The sequence below is a fragment of the Vipera ursinii genome (assembly GCF_947247035.1).
Source record: "Vipera ursinii genome assembly, chromosome: 4".
NCBI lineage: Eukaryota > Metazoa > Chordata > Lepidosauria > Squamata > Viperidae > Vipera > Vipera ursinii.
The window spans coordinates 23,542,501-23,566,120 of NC_139514.1; the positions used below are offsets into that span (position 1 = coordinate 23,542,501).

At 37.4% G+C, this 23,620-nt stretch overlaps 1 protein-coding gene across 1 annotated transcript in view; it reads right to left on the bottom strand.

Annotated features, from left to right (window-relative positions):
• KATNAL1 (katanin catalytic subunit A1 like 1) overlaps positions 1-23,620 on the bottom strand; it is a 45,814-nt gene that overhangs the window by 14,603 nt on the left and 7,591 nt on the right. The window contains exons 2-10 of the mRNA XM_083362435.1: positions 22,763-22,951; positions 21,505-21,680; positions 14,907-15,067; positions 13,733-13,898; positions 12,573-12,700; positions 10,711-10,816; positions 4,766-4,924; positions 4,224-4,350; positions 1,745-1,879 (exon numbers count right to left, since the gene is read on the bottom strand). Coding sequence (XP_083218561.1) covers positions 1,745-1,879; positions 4,224-4,350; positions 4,766-4,924; positions 10,711-10,816; positions 12,573-12,700; positions 13,733-13,898; positions 14,907-15,067; positions 21,505-21,680; positions 22,763-22,781 — 1,177 coding nt within the window. The 5' untranslated portion in view covers positions 22,782-22,951. The remainder of the gene's footprint in view (positions 1-1,744; positions 1,880-4,223; positions 4,351-4,765; positions 4,925-10,710; positions 10,817-12,572; positions 12,701-13,732; positions 13,899-14,906; positions 15,068-21,504; positions 21,681-22,762; positions 22,952-23,620) is intronic.

A 23,620-nucleotide genomic window follows, 5' to 3' on the forward strand; every position in this document is an offset into this window, starting at 1 on the left:
AATTGGACAACCATTTGTCTGAAATGGTATATGGTTTCTTGCCTGAGCAGGGGGTTGGACTAGAAGATCTCCAAGATCCCTTCCAACTCTATTATTATTGTTGTTGTTATTGTTGTTGTTATTTAATATTGGAATTCCATTGCTACTTTCATTGACATATTTATAGAGAATATTTGAATATTTGTTTTTTTGCCCAGCACATATGTTTATTAACCATTTTCTGCCATTTTTTCCAGCGATATATATGTATGCATCAGGGAGGAAGGTGTTTAAGAAAGAAGTAAGAATTTAAGAAGCAATGTCATTTTTACTGCTCCTATTTAACCAAGCAAACATACAGATGAATGACTATATGAATATATAAGAATAATTTATCATCTATCAAGAGGGATACAGAATTCCTCATGTCATCAACAATAACAAATGTGAAATGGGGTAGGGAAATTCACTTCAGAGTCCTTATGTGGAAAATTATGGATTTTTGTTCTTTTGTTGCTTTATAGCTAGTGAAATTAGAGCCAAGACCAGGTGACAAGAGAAGAAATGGTAGGTGGAAAAAAGGCAACAATTATTTAAGCAGTTGTGTTCAGAGATACTTGTGCTGGCCTTGTCATGGACTCATCTAGGTCAGACTGGGTTTTATTGACATTCAGAAGCAATTCAGGATGACCAATCCCAAACTGTCAGACTCATTATCCACTTTCTGCCTGCCGTTTGCTGTGTTTATTTCTAACAGCTATGGAGAAGTTAGAGTTTGCAGATTACATTTTTTATATCCTATTTTAAAGAATACCCTGATAAATAGCACAAGGGCTATCAGCCTCTCTGTATATGACCAGGACTTTGACATATTTTTCCAGGTTGCCCAATTCTATATTCTTAAGGTAAAAAAATAAGGGAACGATGCACTTGTTTTAGCTTCTCACTGTTCCCTACTTGAAACACTCTTAGGGGCATTTTTTTCATTAGAACCTAAGGAGAACATTTCAATGGAATGTAAAGCTTTTTGTCCAAACCTTGAAACAAACTGCTTTTTTTCATTAAATGCACACCCTAGCAAGCAGGAAAAATAATACATCAAGATTAAGACAGTCCTCCTTTCCACCAAATTTCATTAAAACCACTGTCACACTGTGTTCTTATTTAGAGTCAAGTGGTAAAAAGCAGGTAGTATACTACCCTAAATCAAGAGAAAAGACAGTTTAAAAGCAAACCTAAGATGATACAGAATCTTGAAGTTAATAGCAGTTCTGACTGACAACCTGGAGAGTCATTCTACAATGAGATTCCTCAAGCAGGGAACAATGAAGAGCTCAAAATCTAGTCATAAAGTTCAGGCAGAAGATTTACAACATGGCAAGCTTGAAAGTTAAAATTAATGGCCTTACTTTTTTCTATTCAGCAATAGACACATAGGAAAATTCATTGGCAGTAATTCTTTAAAGAAGTCTACAAGGCTCAATCTATGCTCATTTAAGGAATGCCTGTTAAACATTCAAAAAGTTTACAAGTTCATTAAAAAGCTTGATCCCCCTCATTGAGTCTACGCTGAAAGACTGCTACAGCTCTTTCATTCTGCAATCGCCAGCAACTTTTTACTTTTTTTCCCCTCCAATGATCAAGATAATTATTAAAGCCTGAAAATCCAGTGTTGTTGCATAAATTTCAATGGGTTCTTTAACAGCTCCCCGAGGAAGTGTCAAATAACAAGTGCCAGACAAGCACATTTAAAAAGGAAACCCACCTGTTGGCAAAGGTATATAAACTCTTTTTTCAAGCCTCCTTCTCAAAGCTTCATCAATATCCCACGGAAAATTTGTAGCAGCAAGCACCATCACCATTCTTGAAGGATCATCATTCTCCAGAGCTCCACCTACACCTAAAGGAGCAATAATACAGCTAGAGCACATGGTGCATTTCTATTGTTGTTCACATTAATTTGAGGTTTTACATGCACTATACTGTGCTCTGAATCTTGGAAGCAAAAGATGTCACATCTTAGTTTCAGAAACATCACATAATGTAGGGGGGGGAAATGAATGATAGACCCCATATATTTAGAAAGGGCAAAGAAAACTCAGAGGCCAATCCTAAATACAGTAGGAAAGAAGAGACATCCTGTAATATATATTTCTGTCAAAGCTTTATTATCTCATACACCGTGTACATTTTTCCTGCCTTTTCAAGCTGTTTTTAATGCTTTCTGGTTGTAGACATAGCTCACTGGGTGACTTTGAGGTAGACTCTCTCTCTCAGTCCAACCTACTATATAGGGTTGTTGTGGGGAAAATGGAAGGAGGAAGTAGTATGATCAGTGGAACAGTCTGCCTTCAGAAGTTGTGGCTACTCCATCACTGGAGATTTTTAATAAAGAGATTGGACAACCATTTGTCTGAAATGTTGTTAAGGTCTCCTTTGTAAGCAGGGGATTGAATTAAAAGACCTCCAATGTGCCTTCCAACTCCGTTATTCTGTTATTCTGCCCCAAGTTACTTATAAATTATGCCCCAAGTTACTTATAAATAATAAAGGTGGGATAAAAATCTAAATAAAGAAAATAACAGGGAAAATATGTGCAACAGCCTGAGGTGATGTACTTGAAATGCCCTGGATCTGAGAAAGATGGGAGCAAAACCCACCCTCATTTGAAACCAACCCTACCAACTGCAAGCAGATGGAACTGGCAGCAGATTTTCCACTGAAGAATTTTTTGTTGTCCTTATTCCCTAATGGCCAGGATGGTGTTGTTTTGCACAATCAACCCATCGGTATCCTTTTGCAGTCTAACTTATGTTAAAAAAGCCACTGTAACTGTCATTATCTATTTTTGGAACAAAAAAGTCATCATGAATTATTATATGATGTTAAAACCTTAAAAAAACTAGTATGTGACAAATATCAGAATTTGTCTCAAAACCACCTTAAGAACTGTAATATTAACTTTCAGCAAAATGCAAGTAATGATTGGAAATGTGTGATTAAATCATTTGTGATTTCTAAAAAAAATAAATCATACGAGCATCAGAGCAGCTCAGAAAGGAAACATGGCCATTATCCATCCCTTTCTCTTCCATCTCCAATCTGATCTTCAGAGCAAGCTCTTGAGGCATAAGAAAAATTAACTGCACACTTTCTGCATCATGTTCACTGCAGTCTTTATGATTTTCATGCATACTTTATATATCATTTTTCAAATTTCTCTAAAACTGTATATGGGTCTTTATTTTTCTAACTTCTGTCTGCATTGATTTATTTATATCATTCAAGACTGGAATTCCAGGTGTCAAGCACTAACCCAATCTCAGCCACCATGCCTTTTGACCACTGTCCAGTATACTTAAAAAAACAATGGGCAACCTGGGGGAGGGGGGGAATATGTGAGTTTTTTGGAGCTCCTGAGGGCCCTCCACATTATGTCCGCAAATCTGTATTAGTTGGGATGGACATAAAATCCTGATACCTGCTTGTGCTCCTAATAGCAAAACATTGACATATAATTCAAAACTGAAATAACAATAGTGTAAGAGCTAAAATATAAGTAGTCCTCGGGTTACAAACACTCATTTAGCAAATATTCCAAGTTACAAAGGTGCTGAAAGAGGGAGACTTTTGACAGGACCCTGAAGTTCTGGCCATCGCAGTAGCCCTGTGGTCACATGACTGTGCTTTGGATGCTTGACAACCAGCTTGCAATTACGACTGCAGCATCCCACAGTCTCATGATCTCCTTTTTCAACCTTCCCACAACAAAAACAATGGGGGAGCCAGCAGGAGCTTATATCAGATTATACCAGATTATATCAGGTCAGGGACATTGGAAGGTGAACTGCTGGAGGGGGGGGGAAGAGGGGCTTGAGGGTTGGTACTGTCTCCGGATGGCTGTTCGGTTAAACTGGATTCTGAGGGGTTCATATGCTGGTTGTGGATCAATATGTCTGTTGATGGAATTGCTTGTAGAAAGCCAGGCTTCGATGAATGACAACATTTGCAGCCCCATTTCTTCAGGGGACTCCAAATTCCTACAGTTCTCAGAATCTCCAAAGGTCAGTTTTTAAAAAATGGTCTCTGGATGCACAAGTCGCCTGAACCAAGTTTAAAGGATGACCCTATGGAACTTTCCCTTTAAAGTCCTTCCCTCCTTCACTAGGTCTATTCTACAACAATGTATAAAGCAAGAAAAAGGCACCCCCCCACACAATGCAGGCAGAACAAACCCTATTTACCATCCATCTGAACCAGCAGCTCTGACTTGACTCGGCGGCTTGCCTCGTGTTCATCCGCAGTGCCTCTGCGACTACAAATAGAGTCTATTTCATCAATGAAAATGGTCGTAGGCGCATAAAACTTGGCCTTAAAACAAAGACAAATATTTCTTATGTGACATAGAGATTCGTAAGTTGTTTTTAAAAAAATCATATACAATACCCTCAGCGTTACAGTCATGTTTAACAAAGATAGATAACAATAAATTTTCTTAAAGACCCTATATGTTTCTAGCTAAATTGAGACAGTTGTGAATTTAAGGAATGTCCTACAGATGCACAAAAACAAATAGTATACCAAGCTAAGACATAGATATGCAGGAAATAGTTGATGTTGTCCATTTAAACCACCAACCCCAAACCAATTCAATGTGGACATTTATAGTATAATACACTCATTGTAAGGTACACTGACTGACCTGAAATCATTTTACGAAGAAAAGGAGCCAAGAACAAATTATGCAAATAAGAGTAATATATCTGAGGGAATCAACAATACCTACCATTTCAAACAGCAAACGAACTAATTTTTCAGACTCGCCTCGATATTTTGATGTGAGAGTAGAGGAAGACACATTGAAAAATGTAGTTCCACATTCTGTAGCGACAGCTTTTGCTAGCATGGTTTTACCAGTCCCAGGTGGGCCAACCATAAGCACTCCCTGAAATTAAAATCCAAACAATTGAAGAAACCACAAGCCCGATGCAGGCATATAACAACATAATACAATTAAATCAATCTAAACATAACTTAGATTGTGGATCCTCAGACTTAGGCTTTCTCAAAAATGATGTGATGAGGCTTGACTATATACAAATTCTGTATATCCTGGATCTCTTGGCAGCCGTGGTAGGTACCCTTCTGGACTGCCTGCAGGGACTGGAAGTAAGAGGCAGTTTTGCAGTGGTTCTCCTCCTTCCTATGTCGCCAGTTGGTATTGGTGGGAAGGGAGAGGTCCAGTCCTAAGCCCCTTTAATGTTGAACACATCTACCAAAACTGATCGGTGGAGCCATCCAATGGCATGGAGGTCAACATTCAACAGCAAATTATATCCAGTAACGATACCCAGCTGATGTCATCACAGTCCTTACCCAGTGCCTAGAGGCTGTGAGGGTCTGGAGACTGTGCTTCTTTTTGGGTGCAATACAAGGTATTTTTAAAGCCCTTTATGACCCAGGGCCAGGTTATTTGAGGAACTGCCTCTTTTTGAGGATATATGCCTGTCTCACTAGATTGGATAAAGTGGGCATACTCCAGGTCCTTTCCCTTAAATGTTGCCTTTTACTGCAGCAGTCCCCAACCTTTCCGGCTTGGAAGACCAGCAGGGGGGAAAGAGTATGGTTCTGTCTGAGCAGCAGGCATGCACGTGCGCAACTCCATTTGCGTAAGCAGCGGGCATGTGTGCCAGTTGCTTGCTCAAGTAGAGCTGCGCTCGCACGCTGCTTGTGCGGCCCAGTTCCAAACAGGCTGCAACCCCGTGGCCAGGGGTTGGGGACTCCAGCTTTAGTGAACCTAGGAAGCATGTCATAGCAGCCCCTGCCAGTGAACACCCATCCCTTTGAGATCCGGCAGGATTCCCCTCCCCACTTAACCTTCCAGAAAGCCATTAAGAGGTGGCTTTAACTCCAAGCATTGAGATAGCAAGGGTAGAGCCCAGGAGATTACATTGCGAGATGAATGTAATTATTGGACCAGGTGTTATGATTTTTCTTCTTTATGTTGTATTATTTTTATTGTATTTTTATTACTTTGTTAGCAACTCAAGAGTTGTGTCTCGCAAAATGGGCAACTATATAAAAATCACTCATTCACTCCTGGATCCTGGTGTTTCCATTTGCCTTGTGAGCAGTTAAAGATAATTATACATTGGACCAAATGGAATTTCTCTGATTCTTACTGCTCACAGAAAGAACTGCTTGCATATTTTCAACAATTTAACTCATTTACAACACATCTTTCTATAAAAACTGAATGTTTCAAACATGTTTCTCCAGCATTGCAACCATATTATGTTTAATTTATATTTATTTATTTTTTATCCCACCTTTATTTTATAAATAATTCAAGGCGGCAAACAAATCGATATTCCTTCCTTTTCCTATTTTCCCCACAAGAGCCCTGTGAGGTGGGTTGAGCTGAGAGAGGTGTGATTGGTCCAAAATCATCCAGCTGGCTTTCATGTCTAAGATGGGGCTAGAATTCATTCTCCTGGTTTCTAGCCTGGTGTCTTAGCCACCAGACCAATTGGACTAAGCATTAGACAAAACATAATACTTTTTATCTACTTGTTAATACAAGAAATAGATGTGCTAAACAACAATGAGAATCTGAAGCCTTGAAATGGGAGAGAAAGCTGCCTCATTTGACCTGGCAGTTTCTAAATTTTACAGACCTCTTTCTTCAGACGTCGAACTATATGCACTTTATAATTTTAAAAGAAATGTCAACTAAAATCCTATTTCTGCACTGGCTACCCTCCTGTCAGGCAAGATCCCTACTCAGACTCCCAATTTTGTTTACATAAAATGGGACAGAGAAAAATTTGGATAAATTCCTTAAATCCCTGAGGTATCTATTTCTTGATCTGGTCAACCCAAAGAGCAAATTACATCCTTCTGTCTACTGCTCTAACCATAATCCTTAAAGTTTTGCTGTTCTGACTGTGCAAGGTAAATTTTCCATCTTGGTCTGTTGTGAATGAGAGTTTCATGATCTTTTATCTTTTTTCATTCATATTGTTCATCAATGCATAGTCAGAGCTGTTGAAAAGTTACATATAATTCATGAAGCAAAGGTTAACTGCTTCTGTGCAAAACCAGGTTCTTAATTACAGACATTACATTATTTCATAAGAAGAAAGCAATGAATAAAGACAATACACACTTATCAGTTTTGCTACTGTTACTGAGTATCTTTTATCTACCTGAAAATTACTATCAAAAGATTTCTAAAGAAAAAATGTACTTTTAGGATAATCAGATTAACACCAGACATCAAAATGAAGTTTATACCATTATTGGCTTACATATTTTCACAATAAAACAGTTAATTAAAACTAAAATGAACACATTTTGCAAAATGTGTACTTCCTTTGAATTATAAAAATAAATCTGACAAAATACAACTATTCAAAAACCATGTCCATAATATGTTGGATTCTCCACAAGAAACTCCTAAGCCATTATTCTTCACAACAAGCAAAAATTAACCACCGATGCTATGTCTACCCTGGAACCCAATCTACATCAGGACTTTGCCAAATCAAGGCAACAAAGCTATACCACAGTGCTTGCCTTCTGGAAGAAAAATAAGGGGAAAAATTTCCAAGCATTTATTCCAGGGGTATCAAACTGCCAGCCGATGGGCCAGACACATCAAAAGGAAACCGCGCCCACCCCATTGTCAGCAATGGGGGAAAAGTTCTGATACGTCACATGACATCACATGACGTCACGAGTTTGACGTGTCTGATCTATTCAAACCATTCACCATAATGAGAAGGTTCCACTGATCTACCAGAACATCTGTCCAGTCATATGCTCAGCCAAGCTGAAGATTTTTCTCCACTTCAGACATAAGAAATACTTTCAAAGCAAGAAACAAGACAAGACATTTTATCATATTCCTCATATCCTGGGAAAGCAGACAACTGCAGATCACTTCAAATGCCAAATACATTTTTAAAAAACACACAGATGTTTAAATCATAATTCACGTCAACACAATACAAAACACAACATGCTTTGCTACTGGACTGTGTGCCCTTGTATTCACTCATAATAACTTCACCTTTGGCATAACATGTAACTGCAGATTAGTGAAAAAACTATTAGATGCATGCCTAGCTCCCAGATATTCAAACATCTTCATAGCTACCTAGAACAACACTTTCTCAATTCTTATTCTTCAAATAAATCCTTTACGTGAGATTCCTTGATGACATTTAATTTTCTGGATCTATGAAAATGAGTATCTTGTTAAATTCCTTCATTGTTTCAACAGCTTCCACACCACAATAGTTTTCATCCTCAATCTATCTACAGAACAAGCCCACTTCCATGATATCATGGCAAAACTAGAAATTGGGCACATAAACACCAGGTTATACAGGAAGTCTATAGATTTCCATGCATACTGTATGCTTCAGTTTCCATTCAGAATACATCAAATATATCATCTATAATTATATCCTTACAACCACATTTGTTTTAAATCCAAACAGGAAAAAGCCCCAGCAAATGCCTACCTAACTACTTAAGCTTAAGTGGAGGTAAGTTGCATTTGCTTTGATTTAGTGAAATGACCTTCATAGGCTTATTAACCAGAGGTAGAATTAATTACTTTACAGGTCACACTGTATGTTCACTCTGATACATCTCGGATACAATAGAGATCTCTAGAAGCTTGGCCTGCTGGAGATGCCCATTACAGAATCAGATAATAAAGCAGTAATTTTAAAAGCCTGAAAATTAGACTGGCAGGTGTCTGGGAAATGAATGGTAGCTACATCTAAAACAGGGTTGTTTGGCTAACATTGTCTAAAATGAAAGATATTCAGTGAAGCAATAATTCAATCTAAAATCAAAATATTGGGGGAGAGGAATATGCAGCCACAGAATTAAAGCTTTCAAAAAAATATCCAGTTTTCTTAAGAAAATTACTAATTAATAATAACCATATTCCCAAACATATTCTTCATTTCAACAGAAGACAAGATACTGAAATTGTTCCAAATAAAAACATTTGAGCCATGATATGTCTCATAATTTCAGCCACCTCTGCAAACTTGCACTCCCCAAATAAAATCAAACGTGAGCAATGTAAAAGGTTTGCAAATTCATCTGCAGTAAAGATATATTTTAGAAATGGTTTGGGGGAAGGGTATTAGGACATTTTACTTGGAATAAATCCACTGAATGAGATTTGCTAGGTAAATAGCAATGGAGAAGCTGTTAATACTATTACAGCAACAAGATAATCTGATGTTATCTTAGAAACAGCCATTCTGGTGACCTTATCATATAACTTCTACCCGGGCCATCACACAGCTCCATTATGTGTAGTAATCAAGACATCTTCACTCATGGTTTAGTCATCTCTTGCTTGGACCTGTGCAAGCACTTTACATGGGCTATTCTTAAAGAATATTTGGAAGTTACAGATGATTCAGAATGCAGCAACTTGAGTAGTCATGGGCATACCTTAATTCAGTCATATAATCCCACTACTTTGGGATTCGATTTTAGATGCAATTTCAGGTTCTGGTTGACACCTTTAAAGCCTTGTATGACTCAGGACCAGGTATCTTTGGGACCACCTAAATATCTACTCATCCAATAATATTTCTATGTGTGCATTCTGGGAATGTCATCAAAAGACATCATGAAGTCAATTGCTGCCCATTCTATACAACACCATTCCCCCTGAAATTCAAAAAGAAAAGAAAAGGAAAAAAGCAAAAAAAAATAGTTTTGGAGTTTTAAGAAGGCTATTAAAAAGTGGATTTTCCAGCAGAGAGCTGGGTTATCCTAATGTTATTCCCTTTGGTTTTGGAGTATTTGTTCAGTACAATTGATATTTCCAGAGTTTATATCTACATACATATTCTGATTTTTGTATTGTAATTTTGTTAGTTTTAACTTGATTTACAGAGGCCATACACGATGTTCACAGGCATCAGTAACTACTGTAGAATGAAATAAGCACAGCAAATAAATAAATGAACAAAATGCTAACCTTATGTCCTGTAAAGGAGGAACAAGAGCCTCAAACAGATCTTCTACGATGGTTTTGTATCATCTGATAACACCCAATAAGTAAATTCTTTATATCAAAAGAGGTATTCCTCGACTTACAACCATAATTGAGCTCAGAATTACAGTTGTAAGTCATATGGGCCATCAAGTGACCAACTCCATTTTACAAACAATTTTTCCAGTGGTCCTTAAGTGAATCATCATGGTCGTTAAGTGAATATATGTCTGTTAAGCAAACACGTCTGCAATGGGCAGATTTTTTGTTTTTTGTTTTGCTGGAAACCAGAAGCAAACACCATTTTCCAGCAAAAAACCCCCATAATTCAAGGTCATTTGATGACAGGACACAGCAAACAAGCCATAAATGTGAGACAGCTGCCGAATGTTCAAAATAAGAATATATGTCTGTGGGGAGGAAAGAATTAGAACTTCAGCTCCAAATTGTAAGTCCCTTTTTTTGGATCCCTGGTAACTTTGAACATTCACTAAGAAGTCAAGGCCTCTCTATATGGAACATTTCATTTCCTTTTTTTAAAGTAATAGAAAATATCACATTTAATATATACCCCCCCAAAAACTGGTAGATTTATTGCGAGAAAAAATGTTTGAATATATACCGTACTACAATGTTATACATGAGTATATCTTGATAAGGACAACACAGAGATATAGTAGCTGGAGGGTTCTTACTTTCCAAGGTCTTCTGATTCCTTTGAAAAAATCTGGCATCCATAGTGGAAGAACAACTGCTTCTCTTAATAATTTTTTGGCTTCTTCTAAATCTGCGATATCATCCCTATAGAAAATAAAATTCAGATTTAGAAGAATATCTCTCTTTTTTTCCAACAACAAATATATAAATAAATGTTAAGTGCTTGCACTTTATTGATAAAATATATGATGACAAGTTCTTGCACAGGATGCTAGTACAATTCATTGTTCTGCAAAATGACCTTCCATTTAAAAGACATGCGGAAAATGACTTGCAGCTAATCGCAGAACAGAATGTTCAGTTTAAAAATAGGTTTTCTTGAAAACATGATTATCAAGGCAACACCTAAAAAGCTTTTCAGCATTGTTGCACATTTTAATGAGTGTCTGTAATGAGCCTTTTGTTCGTGGTACTATTTAGACAAGAAGTGTGCTTCATAAGCAAAATAGCACTCACAATTAGCTCAAGAAGCTTTTCTGCTGTAACAGAACTGGAATGAACAACTCTAGTCTGATATGGGTCCGCCATACGGACTTGCTTCCTGTCTGTTTTCAACCATCTAGATTTGGCTACAGTCTCCAAACTCTAGTCTAGGGCGACACTCAAAGCTGACCCATCTACTGAGCACTTGAAACACCTATCTCAAGTATCTCCTTAGTCTTTCAGTAATTCTCTGTTTTAGTCATAATAGTTATTTTAGTCAAGGACAGGAAATCTGCATACATCTGCAGCCCAGTACCCCAATAAATGAGTACAGTAAACTGGCAATGGTTTTGCAGATTAGAGACAATTAAGAACATATTGTTATTTTAAGGACAGGCAGAATGAATAGGAGGAAACCCTGGATCACATTCAGAATTTCAAATGACAGAATTGCTACTTTTCAGTGAGCTCCTTAAAACACTATAAAGTCCAGTTCTCTGTGATCCACAATATGGGAAATGATAATGAAAGACAAAGATTTTAGGAGCTCACATAACTTATCTGCTAACTTAGAATCGTAATAGCTGCTAAAATAACTTGAGAATTAAAGCTATTTCTGGAAATCCTATTTAAGCTATTTTCAACACTTTTCCAGTTTCAAATGTTTATGATCCCATCTAGACTTAACAGTAATTATTGTACTATTATGGGTGCCTTGTGAGGAGCTATAATGCTTTAAAGCTAATGTATCTCCATATGGTGTCTGTAACTTTCAGATTTCTCCAAGTAGGTATTTATAGCTATATAAACAGCTTATAACAGCACAATCTTTCATAAAACAATGTGCAATAACACATTTAAAATTTAACATAATCATATTTTATGTAATGATATAGAAAATTTTTGGTAATTATCAGTTTTCCAAATCTAAAAATTCTATTATACATACTTCTCTTATTAAAAAAGCAAGATTTTCAGGATAACATATTCTCAATATACAAACTGCCCAAAGGATTTTACCTGATAATAGACTATTCCTCTTTGATCTCCTGACAATAATTTGCTATGAATTAGCACTCTTAAATTATTTTAAACGTCATGCATCTATGAGATATTATTCTATCCTTTAAAACAGAAAAAGTACTGCAAAGATATCTAAAGTGTTATCCAAAATAACTCCAGATATGAAATAGTTATTATTAAGTTATTATTATACTCTCAGTTTATTGTTCTGCATCCATCTAATCCATCAAGCCTTACAAAACCATTAATTTATAATGTGCAAAATATCTCTGAGTTTTTCTTAATATCAGCATACTACAAAATAACCACAATAATTACCCACATGTCAACATTTTCTGGATATATATCCACAATAAATATTAATATATCTCATTTTACAAAAGAATAACTATACCAATGAATACTTAGATTTCTTGACACAATGTCTCTCTCAAGAGCTTCAACCAAATCTTTATCATATCCTGTTCCATCAAATTTCTGGATTTCACTGTCACCACCACCATCCTGGGGGACCTTCTTTCCCTGGATAAAGGAGTTAGAAGCATGTAAGTATACATCTATATTTCTTTTTCTTCTCTTAAACAATTATCTGGGTTCTATTCAGATAAATTTGATGAATTGTAGTTGTGGGATGAAGGAACCAAAACCAGTAACTAGCCATCATAAATACCAGGGATTTCCAATATTATCTTTCATGAAAAATGGAAATTTGAAAGGAGATCTGAAGGCCAGATGACCATTGTGGGAGAGAGAGAATAAGTAGCACTCAGGAGTTGTTTAGATATACCCAGCTTAATCAGAACAGAACAGAATTATTTTTCTTTTTTGTCTGGGGACTTCATTTTCTTTGAGTTAGTTTAAAAACATAAATGTCTGCTATATGGAAGATTGGATCCACCCAACATTGGCAAATACGGAAGGAAGGAAGGAAGGAAGGAAGGAAGGGAGGGAGGGAGGGAGGGAGGGAGGGAGGGAGGGAGGGAGGGAGGGATGGATAAAGTTTGGTAAAGTAGCTAAATGATAAAGCACTGGCCCTACCCCCACCCCCACCCTGTCTGTGACACCATCTAAGTGCAGGATTAAGAGTGCAGATACTTTCTGGCTTACCCACGCTGAGAGCAGTCCCAATTTCTTCTCAATCTAGAGCCAATGGCCTTAGTATCTGTGATGAACCAGTGAACATCACAACTTTACAATTTGTGCCTATACCTGGCTGAATCTGACAAACTGCTGCCCTAATTCAAACAGTTGCTCTCTCGGTGTGTGCAATGAGTGTGCTGTTTTTTATTGTTCTGGACTACACTCAAGGTGGCACCCTTCGTCTCTTTCCTTTCTTGTCTACTGCTCCTCTGTTTAGTCTGCTTTACCGCATGTCATTATCATAAAAAAAAATGGGCAGAGAGCAATGCCTCCTTCTGTTGACCTTGATCTCACCAGTAAGATAAGCCTGTAAGGCTTATTCTTTCCTTTAGAAAGTATTCTTGTGAGTTACAGAAAAAATATCTTGGGGGTGCCATAGGATATAAGTTGGAAACCTCTGCTCTAGACCCTTACCTTTTCATCTTTCCCTTTTCCTCTAGATTCCCTCTCTCGACTACTAGCAGATTTTTCATTTTTTGATATTGGTTGAGCTCTGCCCACAGGTCCCCGTTGCAATCCTGGCAATTCTCTCCGCAGAGGTTTCACTTCTCGATTGGGTCGTTTTATCTGAGGTGGGACTCTGTGTCACATGAAGGAAGCACACAAGAAAATGCTAAGATGAGTAAAATTATTTCCATCTTGTACTGTTATTCAATTTCAGTCTTCCCAACACAGTGTCCTCCAGGTACATACTGTATATAATATATTCAGAATTTCAAAACAGCATAGCGACTACTGAAAGTTTTTATGAACTTGGTTTTGAAAGGTGCCAAAACTGAGGAAAGCTGCTCAGCTCTGGGGGAAAAGCTAATGTTCAAACTGCATATCTTGATCTCTAAGGAGCCAGTATATGCCTACGCTTTGGGCTATGCTACCTCACAGCTACACAATCCTTTGTACCCACATAATATCCCTTTCCTCCCTTTTCATCGCTGTGCAGATGATGATGATAGAAATTAAGTGAAGACATTTAAAAACTACATATGCATCTTGCAAAATAGAGCAGGAACTAGGAAATTGGGGAAATTGTAGAGACAGAGACAGATGCTAGGGGGAAAAAGTAAAAAGATTAAAAAAATAAGGCTGAGGAGTTAGCAATACAGTCTGGTAACAACAGTTGCAAGAAAGAATTGGAGAAGCTCAATTCAGGCATTGCACTAAAATCGCAATTAAGGAAACTTAGTTACAATTCTGTGTGAAGTCCAAAACAAATTAAGGTTTTTAACAGTCCAGCATACTGGAATCTAGGAGTTATGGTTAGAAGTGGTTTTGAAAATAATTGTAGTTGGGTAGTCTTCCATGAAAATCTGTAATTATAATTGAAGTTGTTTTTAGTGACCATCATACTAACATCAATAGTCAGCAGAAAAAGAACAGACATTAATGTTATATTTGTAATGCAAACTAGCATACTAAGGTATGAATAATAGTTCAAATGTGATTTTATAGTCAATGCTCACATTTTAAAAAGTGAAAACGAGGAATAAGGTAAAACGGCTCTTTTCTCAATCGTTGTACTACTTTCTCTCTCAAAAATGTGGTTGCTACTGCCTGCAAGTAAACATCCATCCTATTTAAACCCAATTACCTGTGTTCAGCTGGAACCGGAGGTGGCCACACAATTGGATCTCTAAAATGTTCATCTTGATAAGAAACAGGAATATCTGTAGGCTTGTCTATTTTAAAACTCTCTAACGTGTTGACAATGCTCTTTACTTGTTCAAATTCGTCTAATAATTCTTGCCGAATCTGAAAAACAAATAAATGTGAAGCTGTTCAAAAATTAAATTGCAAGGTATTATAGCAGGCAGTTTAAAGCAGAGCAGATAAAACTGCTGTTGGTATAAACAAAAGCAATCTGGAGGGAAACTGTTGATTTCTGGTATTCTTTGCACAAGGCAAACTAATCTGGATAAAACTCAAGTCACTCCCAATACAAGGGCTGTGCCAGTCTAAGATCTGCATCATACTTGTGTTTTATACACCTCATATGAGCATTCAGACAGGACTGCCTGTTTGCTTATTGTTTGTTTTAAGCAGCAGAGCTGAGAGGTTTAGACTATAAAATGAATTTTACAATTCTGCTAGATAAAACCTTACCCTTAATTTTCAATTAGAAACTCAAATCACCAGGCCCCTGCTAGGTACCCCAGAAACCCCACCGCCCTCCTTTTTGCCAGCAGATCAAAATTGCCACAGCACTGCTGCCAATTACAGTAGAATAGCAAGTTTCTCCCCCTTCCCCAGAAGGAAAAAAATGAGCCCATAACTTTATTCTAAAATAAAGTTATGAGGTTCTAAAAATGTCTCGCTTTATTGCCAATGGTCCAGTGCAGCAGAAAAGATTCTTATGAAGTTATCACATAAATTTCCTTATAATTTTTTTGCAAGGAAAAAGAGATTCAGTTACAAAGACCTCAATAGGTTTCTTTCATGTAGCCCAATGTATTGCTAAGTGCAGTAGAGCTTAGTCCTCTTCCTTGTAACTATTTGAGAGGTAGAGAGGTAGCTGAGCATTTTCCTGAATATTCAGATCTTTTAAGTGAATATTGAGAAGCGTTACTTGCTTTCTCAGGCTCCCAGAAGTCTGTAAGACAGGGGCTGTTTATGCAAAACCCTGGTGTATAAATATATGACTATATATTTGTGGCATATACATTTTTGTATTTCCATGTATATTAATATGTAGGGAGGTTACACATTTTAGGTTACACATTGTAAATGTACAAGCATATGCTTTCGTTTGTGGAGCTCAGTGGCAGATGTTCCTATTCTCTGTATCCCCCAGGTTCATAACCATGATTTGATGTCAATTGCTTGAAAAGACTGCCTATCCCTGCCTTAAACCTTTAATTCTCACTCCTAATCAAAGCAATTTTAATCAAAGCAATCAATTACATTTTCTCTTAACTTATGTTCATCTCTTCATCTCTATTTCTTTCTGGCATTTAAATCTTAACTTTATTAGATTTACATTTATAGCTATGCACAAAAAGGAGAATATATTTTCTTTCAAATCTAGAAGAAATCATTGCAATCTTGTTTTGCCAAACCATTTTGGAGCAACCATTACAGTTTTGTTCACTGGAGTTGGGAGGCTAATAAATTCAAGTAATTATATAAATAAATACAGGTCAGTAGACATAAATCCCAAAGTTTATTTGTTGTTCCAGGTTTTGGATAACCAATATCCAGGGGAAGCCTTGTGTGATTTCATGAGGCAGATGTCAGGCTTCTGGCAGCAACCTGGACTGAAACTGATTATTGTAATTCCAACAAGTTTGACTTCAAATTAATACAATTATTAAGGAGGCTGAAATGAAAAGAATTCTGGGGAATAGCGAACTTTCAAATCAGAAACTTATTTGTGAAGGAGGCAGCCTGCACTTATTGGCTTTTTGGAAACAGCTCATAACCTGAGAACCATTTTTATAGCAGTAGGCTGATGTGCGTCTCCACTTCTCTCTTCTTTTTTGAACAGCTTCCAGAGCCGCAAATCCCACCAGTCTGTCAATCCCAATGCCTTCCTTTCCCTCCCATCAGCCACTGCCAATGTCTGAGCTAATATGGCTCCCCAAATCCCAAATGCTTTCTCTTTTCTCCCCTCCACTGCAACCACTGATGTCAGAGCACAGTGGTCAGACCTTTGCTAGCTCCCTGAATTGAGGGATTTTCTTCACCCAACACGAATTATTGTGTTTTTCCAAGCTTTATTCAGATGAAAGCAGCAGTGATACGTGAATTCCAAGACGTGGATTATCTTCAATTTAGAACCAATATCTATGTGTACATTAGGACGACTTCCTTTGTCATTTTTTTCTTCTCTCTGTACACAAGAAGGAAACAAGTCTCTTCTGCAGCCATTCTTGCCAGTCAAGAAGAGAAATTATTTTATTTTATTCTGCTTTGATCAGACCCCCACTTCAAATACTGTATCCTTCCAGCACTTCAGTTTAAGAAGGATTCAGACAAGGACAATGAGGATGAAGAGAGGATTAGACATAATTCCTATGAGGAGAAATTGAATGAATTGTGATTGTTTAGCTTTGAGAAAAGTGAGGGGGGATATTACAATAGCTAAAGTACCTGAAAAGTGAGGGGAGATATTATAATAGCTAAAGTAGCTGAAAGCAGAACACACAAAATGCTGTAATGTTAACTTACAAGTAAAAGACTCTAGTGGATTTGCTAGGAAAAACTTTGTAACAGTAAAAAGGTAAAGGTAAAGGTTCCCCCGCACATGCGTGCTAGTCGTTTCCGACTCTAGAGGGCGGTGCTCATCTCCGTTTCAAAGCCGAATAGCCAGCGCTTGTCCGAGGACGTCTCCATGGTCATGTGGCTGGCATGACTAGACGCCAAAGGCGCATGGAACGCTTTTACTGTTTGTAACAGTAGGAGGACTTAATTATCCAGAGATGCTGGATCTCCTTCCCGTGATGTATTTAAACAGAATTTAAACAGTTTTCTATTTTACTGTATATGCCTTAATTGGATTTTTGCAACAAGCAAGGGCTTGGACTCAGGGACTGTGAAACTCTTTACTGTAAGAATATTATTCCATAACAGCCTATATATTTATTTTCATAATAGCCTATTTCACCTCAAGGAGTGATCCACCTCTACCTCTTGGCCCTCAGGAAGAGCCAAATGGCCTGGAGTCTCGATGGGGACATTCCATGCTTGAGGTGGCTAGTGGATTAAGAGACAATTCTACTTCTACCGTATTGTATATCACTTGCTTCCTTAGCCAATTTTATTAATTTTAATTTTAACGTTTATAGTTTTAATATAAGGGACGCGGTGGCTCAGTGGGTTAGGACGCTGAGCTTGTCGATCAGAAGGTCGGCAGTTTGGTGGGTCAAATCCCGAGTGCCGCGTAGCAGAGTGAGCGCCTGTTACTCGTCCCAGCTTCTGCCAACCTAGCAGTTCGAAAGCACGTAAAAAATGCAAGTAGAAAAATAGGGACCACTATGGTGGGAAGGTAACAGCGTTCCGTGCCCCTTTGGCGTCTAGTCATGCCAGCCACATGACCACGGAGACGTCCTCAGACAAGCGCTGGCTCTTTGGCTTTGAAACGGAGATGAGCACCGGCCCCTAGAGTTGGAAACGACTAGCACGCATGTGCGGGGGAACCTTTACCTTTTTGTTTTAATATTTTGAAGTTTTATACTGTTATTTTTATCTTGTAAGCTGCCTTGAAAAGATGGGCAGCAAACAAAAGTAACAAATAAATAAATAAAGTTATCACAATTTTAGAACAGATATTTATTAAGAAGCCTGATTGGTCTACTCTTTAGGGCAGCAGGCTAGAAACCAGGAGACTATGAGTTCTAGTCCTGCCTCAGGCATGAAAGATAGCAGGGTGAATTTGGGCCAGCCATTCTCTCTTAGACCAATTCACCTCACAGGGTTGACATTATTGTAAAAATAGGAGGAAGGTATATTAGGTATGCTTGCGGCCTTCAGTTATTTTTAAAAAATAATAAACATGAGATAAAAATAAATACACTTGTTCAAAATAGTGTTGTAATGTGTTATTTATTATTAAGTGAATTCATATTATATAGAACCACCATTAAAATGTTCAACACTTGTTTTTAAAAACATCAAAGGATTACACATAAAATATTTCAGGAAGTTTATAAGTTTGATCAACTGGAAACATCTTTACACTGTTATATTATTTCAAATTATTAATGTTCTAGTAAACAATTTAAATAGGAGTTTTATCAGTTTACCACTTGTTTTTGTACTCTGCTTGCCTACTTCTTACAGCAAATTTTATCATTCATGTTGTAATGAAAGGTTTAGTTTATCAGCCAGCTCATCAGAAACCCTGTCACTGATTTATTGTTCCACAGGGAGTAACTGGTTCCCCAAAGTCACTCAATATCTTTCATGCAAGGAACAGGAACAGAACTGATAATATTGGGGGAATGAACCCTAGGAGGACTTGTACTGTAAAGCTTTGGGCCCTACTGGATTTCTCAGTAGCCTTCAATTCCATCAATCCCTGTAGTATCTTCTGAACTGTAATGGAGTGGGAGCTAGGGGTTCTATTCTGAAGTATCACTCTTTCCTTAGTATGCAGTTTCAGTTGGCTTAGTGAACCCTAGGGAGGTACTGCAGGGTTAGGTTCTTTTACCACCACCCCCAAATCTTTTCAAACATCTGCATGAAGCTATTAGAAGTCACTTGTCAGTTCAGGGTGAGGTATCATCAGTGTGCTGATGATAGTCATGCTGCTATCCCAGGCTGCAGTGATGATGCCATGGAAGTCTTGTCCTAGTATCAAGAGGGTAAGGTAAAGGTAAAGGTAAAGGTTCCCCCGCACATGCGTGCTAGTCGTTTCCAACTCTAGGGGCCGGTGCTCATCTCCGTTTCAAAGCCGAAGAGCCAGCGCTTGTCCGAGGACGTCTCCGTGGTCATGTGGCTGGCATGACTAGACGCCAAAGGCGCACGGAACGCTGTTACCTTCCCACCGTAGTGGTCCCTATTTTTCTACTTGCATTTTTACATGCTTTCGAATTGCTAGGTTGGCAAAAGCTGGGACAAGTAACAGGCACTCACTCTGTTACGCGGCACTCGGGATTTGACCTGCCAAACTGCTGACCATCTGATCGACAAGCTCAGCGCCCTAACCCACTGAGCCACCGGCAAAAGAGGCTGAATCTAACCCAAATAAGATGGAGTTACATTTCATTCAACAACATTCTTGGTCGGCTCCAGTACTGCCTCTTGAGAAGAAGCCCTAAACCAAAGGCTCTGATCTGCCACTTGGGGAGTTTCTCCTGGACTCATGTCTACAACTGGAGGAAAGGTAAAAAATGTTGTCAGAAGGACCTTTATCCAGCTTTGGCTGATACACTGTTTGCAACCCCAAGGACCTCAAGGATCTCACAACTATGAGTCAGGCCCTCATTACAAACCAGTTGGACTACCATAACGCACTCTACATGGGGCTGTCTTTCCAAATCACTTGGAAATTGGTTCAAAATGTGGCAGTCCATTTACTGGCAGATATCAATCACCAACTGCCAACAGATATTTCAAAGTACTGGCAACGACCTATATGGCTTGGTGCCCACCTGCAGGTTGCCTTCTCCAACCAGAATCAGTCTGTATTGTATATTTAGCTCGGGAGAAGCACTTGGTTGCTTGCACCTCATAGGTACTATGCTTCTGTTGCAATTGTCTCTCTTATGTAAGAGTCCCCTTGAAAGTGAAGTATGGCCCTCCTGTTACAGATTCGAGAAGTTATTCCACATGGATGGCATTCAGTATTACCCTCTTGTTGCCATATTCAGTATCTTTATTATGTGTTATTTTTTATAATGATTATACAAAATAATAAGCAGTATAATTATTTCATTATGGTGCTGATTTTTACCGGTAACTGATTATTATGGATGTCTTAACAGCTTTTACTGATGATATTTATAATGAAAACTTAAATTACTTATTTATGATTATTAACTGCTGAATATCTATGGCAGATTTGGCAACACACAAATGGGATAAATAAATGAGTCCTTCCAACCCCACATTTCCATAATTTGCATAATTCTTGAAGCGATCAACAGCAATACCATCAAATAATGCTATAAAATAAAACAATTCATAAAAGGATTAACATTATTTATCAGAAAAAGAAGCTGGAGAACAACCAGCATAAACAGATAAAAGCGATTAGAACAAACTGGTATTGGATTCTGGCATATCATAGATGTCACTCTGCACAGAGCAGGCATCACTAGGAAAAAAGTCCAGCTCTACATCATTGCTAAATGAAATCCTGCTTTCTAATTTTGGATGCAGAACAGCTGAAAGGGCACCTTCTACAAATGTCCTCCTCAGTTTATGTATTATGTAATATATATAGGGAACTGTATATTCCAAGTAGCACTTCCTGTTCAGAGAGGTTCCTTATTAGGCAAGGCAAATCAAGTGAGTTCAGATAAGAAAATATAATCTATTTTTTCTGTTAAGAAAATTTTTAATTTGACTGATGGTCAAGGACATTTAGTAACAGAATTGACATGTTCTGCTCTTAACTTGTTAACATTATACAGAGTCATATCGTCTCTCGAAGAGTTCCATTATCATATTGTTATTCTACTACATAAGAAACCTTAACAGCAATTAATTTCTTTAAACATTTGCACTCAAACCTTTTGTTATTATACCTGCTGCCATTTGCCCTTTAATGTTGGGTCTCTGATCGACTGACAATGCCGTTGAATTTGCTGGATGACACCCTGGTAATAAACCATGGAAGAGTCATAATTTCCAAGAAGTGCATATTCTCTTCCTTTTTTAGCATTATCACAAATCTCAGCCAAATTCATCTTCTTTGAGAAATCTACAATACAATGTGAAACAACACAGTAAAAATTAAATTACCCTTTGGCACAAGAAACTTTCCTTCACTTAGAACCATAATTGTAATTTTTATTAAAGTCCATTTTATTGTTTTTATTTTATCGTTTTGTTATAGCTATGAAACCTGTAAATCATTCTGGAGAAGCTGTACAATCATTTTTTTACTTTTAAAATTTCAGCAAGAACTGGCCACATATTTGCTACCACTACTATATATTCAGAACTAGAAATCTGATTTTCTGAAATAAAAACGACAGCTAAGTTCTTAAAACTGTATGTTGCACTTTTTCTTCACTTTCCCTCTTCCAAATTGCAATGCACACAATAATACATCCTTAAGAAATGGATTTTTCAGCTCAGTACAGAAAAATCATGGATTTATAACTAAGAAGAAATGTGATAATAGTTATAGTGAGTTCTAGCTCTCTGATTCCCCTATCTCTTTTCATTCATTATTAGTTTTGCTTTTTTATATTTTTGCACTAATTGTATAATGTTGACATTTCTATTTAATCACTTTGAATTTTTTCATGAAAATGCTAAATACTAGCAACACAATTTATGATTGGGGACAGGTAATGTTCATAAATATGTGAATGACCTTAATGTATAAACAACGTATTACACCATGAGGATAAGCAGCTGTAGGATTCATACATAAATAGAGTTGAATGACAAACACTAACAGCTTCTTTCTAAAACTTAACTGTTCAATAAAAATAATCTTCAATCTCCTCTAATCCTAGATGGTAAAAAAAACCCCTCACAATTTCAAAAGCCAATAAGTTTGCCCTATTTTGTTTGTATATATGCTTTAGTCTTAAAAAAAAAGTCTCAAAACATGAGCAACATGTTATTGCAAACAAAGCTGTTTCATTTGAATATACTGAACTATTAATTGCTGGTAGCTGGCATCTGTTCAGAACATGATCCAAACAAATTAATTCACTTGAAATACAGCAAATCCATATAGATAATTTCTCAGTGTATGGCTGAAGAAAAGCTGTTGTCACCCACTTATATTTGGTATAAGGCAACGCAATTCAACATTTTACAACTTACGTGATACAACAGGAAACATGTCCTCAAAGATTCGTATAGTTCAAGAACCATCAACCAACACATTCCAGCAAAAAAAAGATTCTCTTGTCTCAGAAAGAATATTATCCATATTAAGAAATGTTCTAAGTCAGGCTGAGGACCCAGGTAACCTTTGAGGAATGTGTCAGGGCTGCCCTTCAACAAACAGTGCTAAAACAAAATTAAATTGGGTGGATTATTTATTTATTTACTGGATTACATTATTTATTGCCAAGATTCTCTGGGGTTTACAGTAATAAACATAAAAAATAAAGCAACTACAGCAAATAAATAAATACATTTATAAAATTGTAACATCATAAAACCATAGTTACATCCTAGGAATCAGACCCAACAGAGTGCAGGCAGTTACAGTTGTATGATTCTTCTCTCTGTATTTTCTAGACCTCTTTCCTGTGACAATAAATGTTGCAATTTGTTTGATATGGGGTTTATTCCCTAGAGCCCCTCCAGAGCTTGGGGGGGGGAGCACATGCATGTTTGGAACCTAAAAATGTACTTCCCTGAAATCTCGAGCAATGGGAAGCAAACTAATCATTTTCTATCTCCTTACACAATGACTACTTTGATCCCTGTTTGCTAATACTTTCTCCCCGTTAGGTTCATTTCTAGTAGTAACTGTATCTTTTCAAACTGGCATAACACAATTTAGGTAGTTCTCAGTTTGTTAGTGGATAAATTACATGCATATTACATGTTGGAACTAAATCAATCAACTTAGACCAGGGGTAGGCAACCTCAGCTCTTTTATGACTCATGGACTTCAACTCCCAGAATTCCTGAGTCAGCATAGCATAGCTGACTCAGGAATTCTGGGAG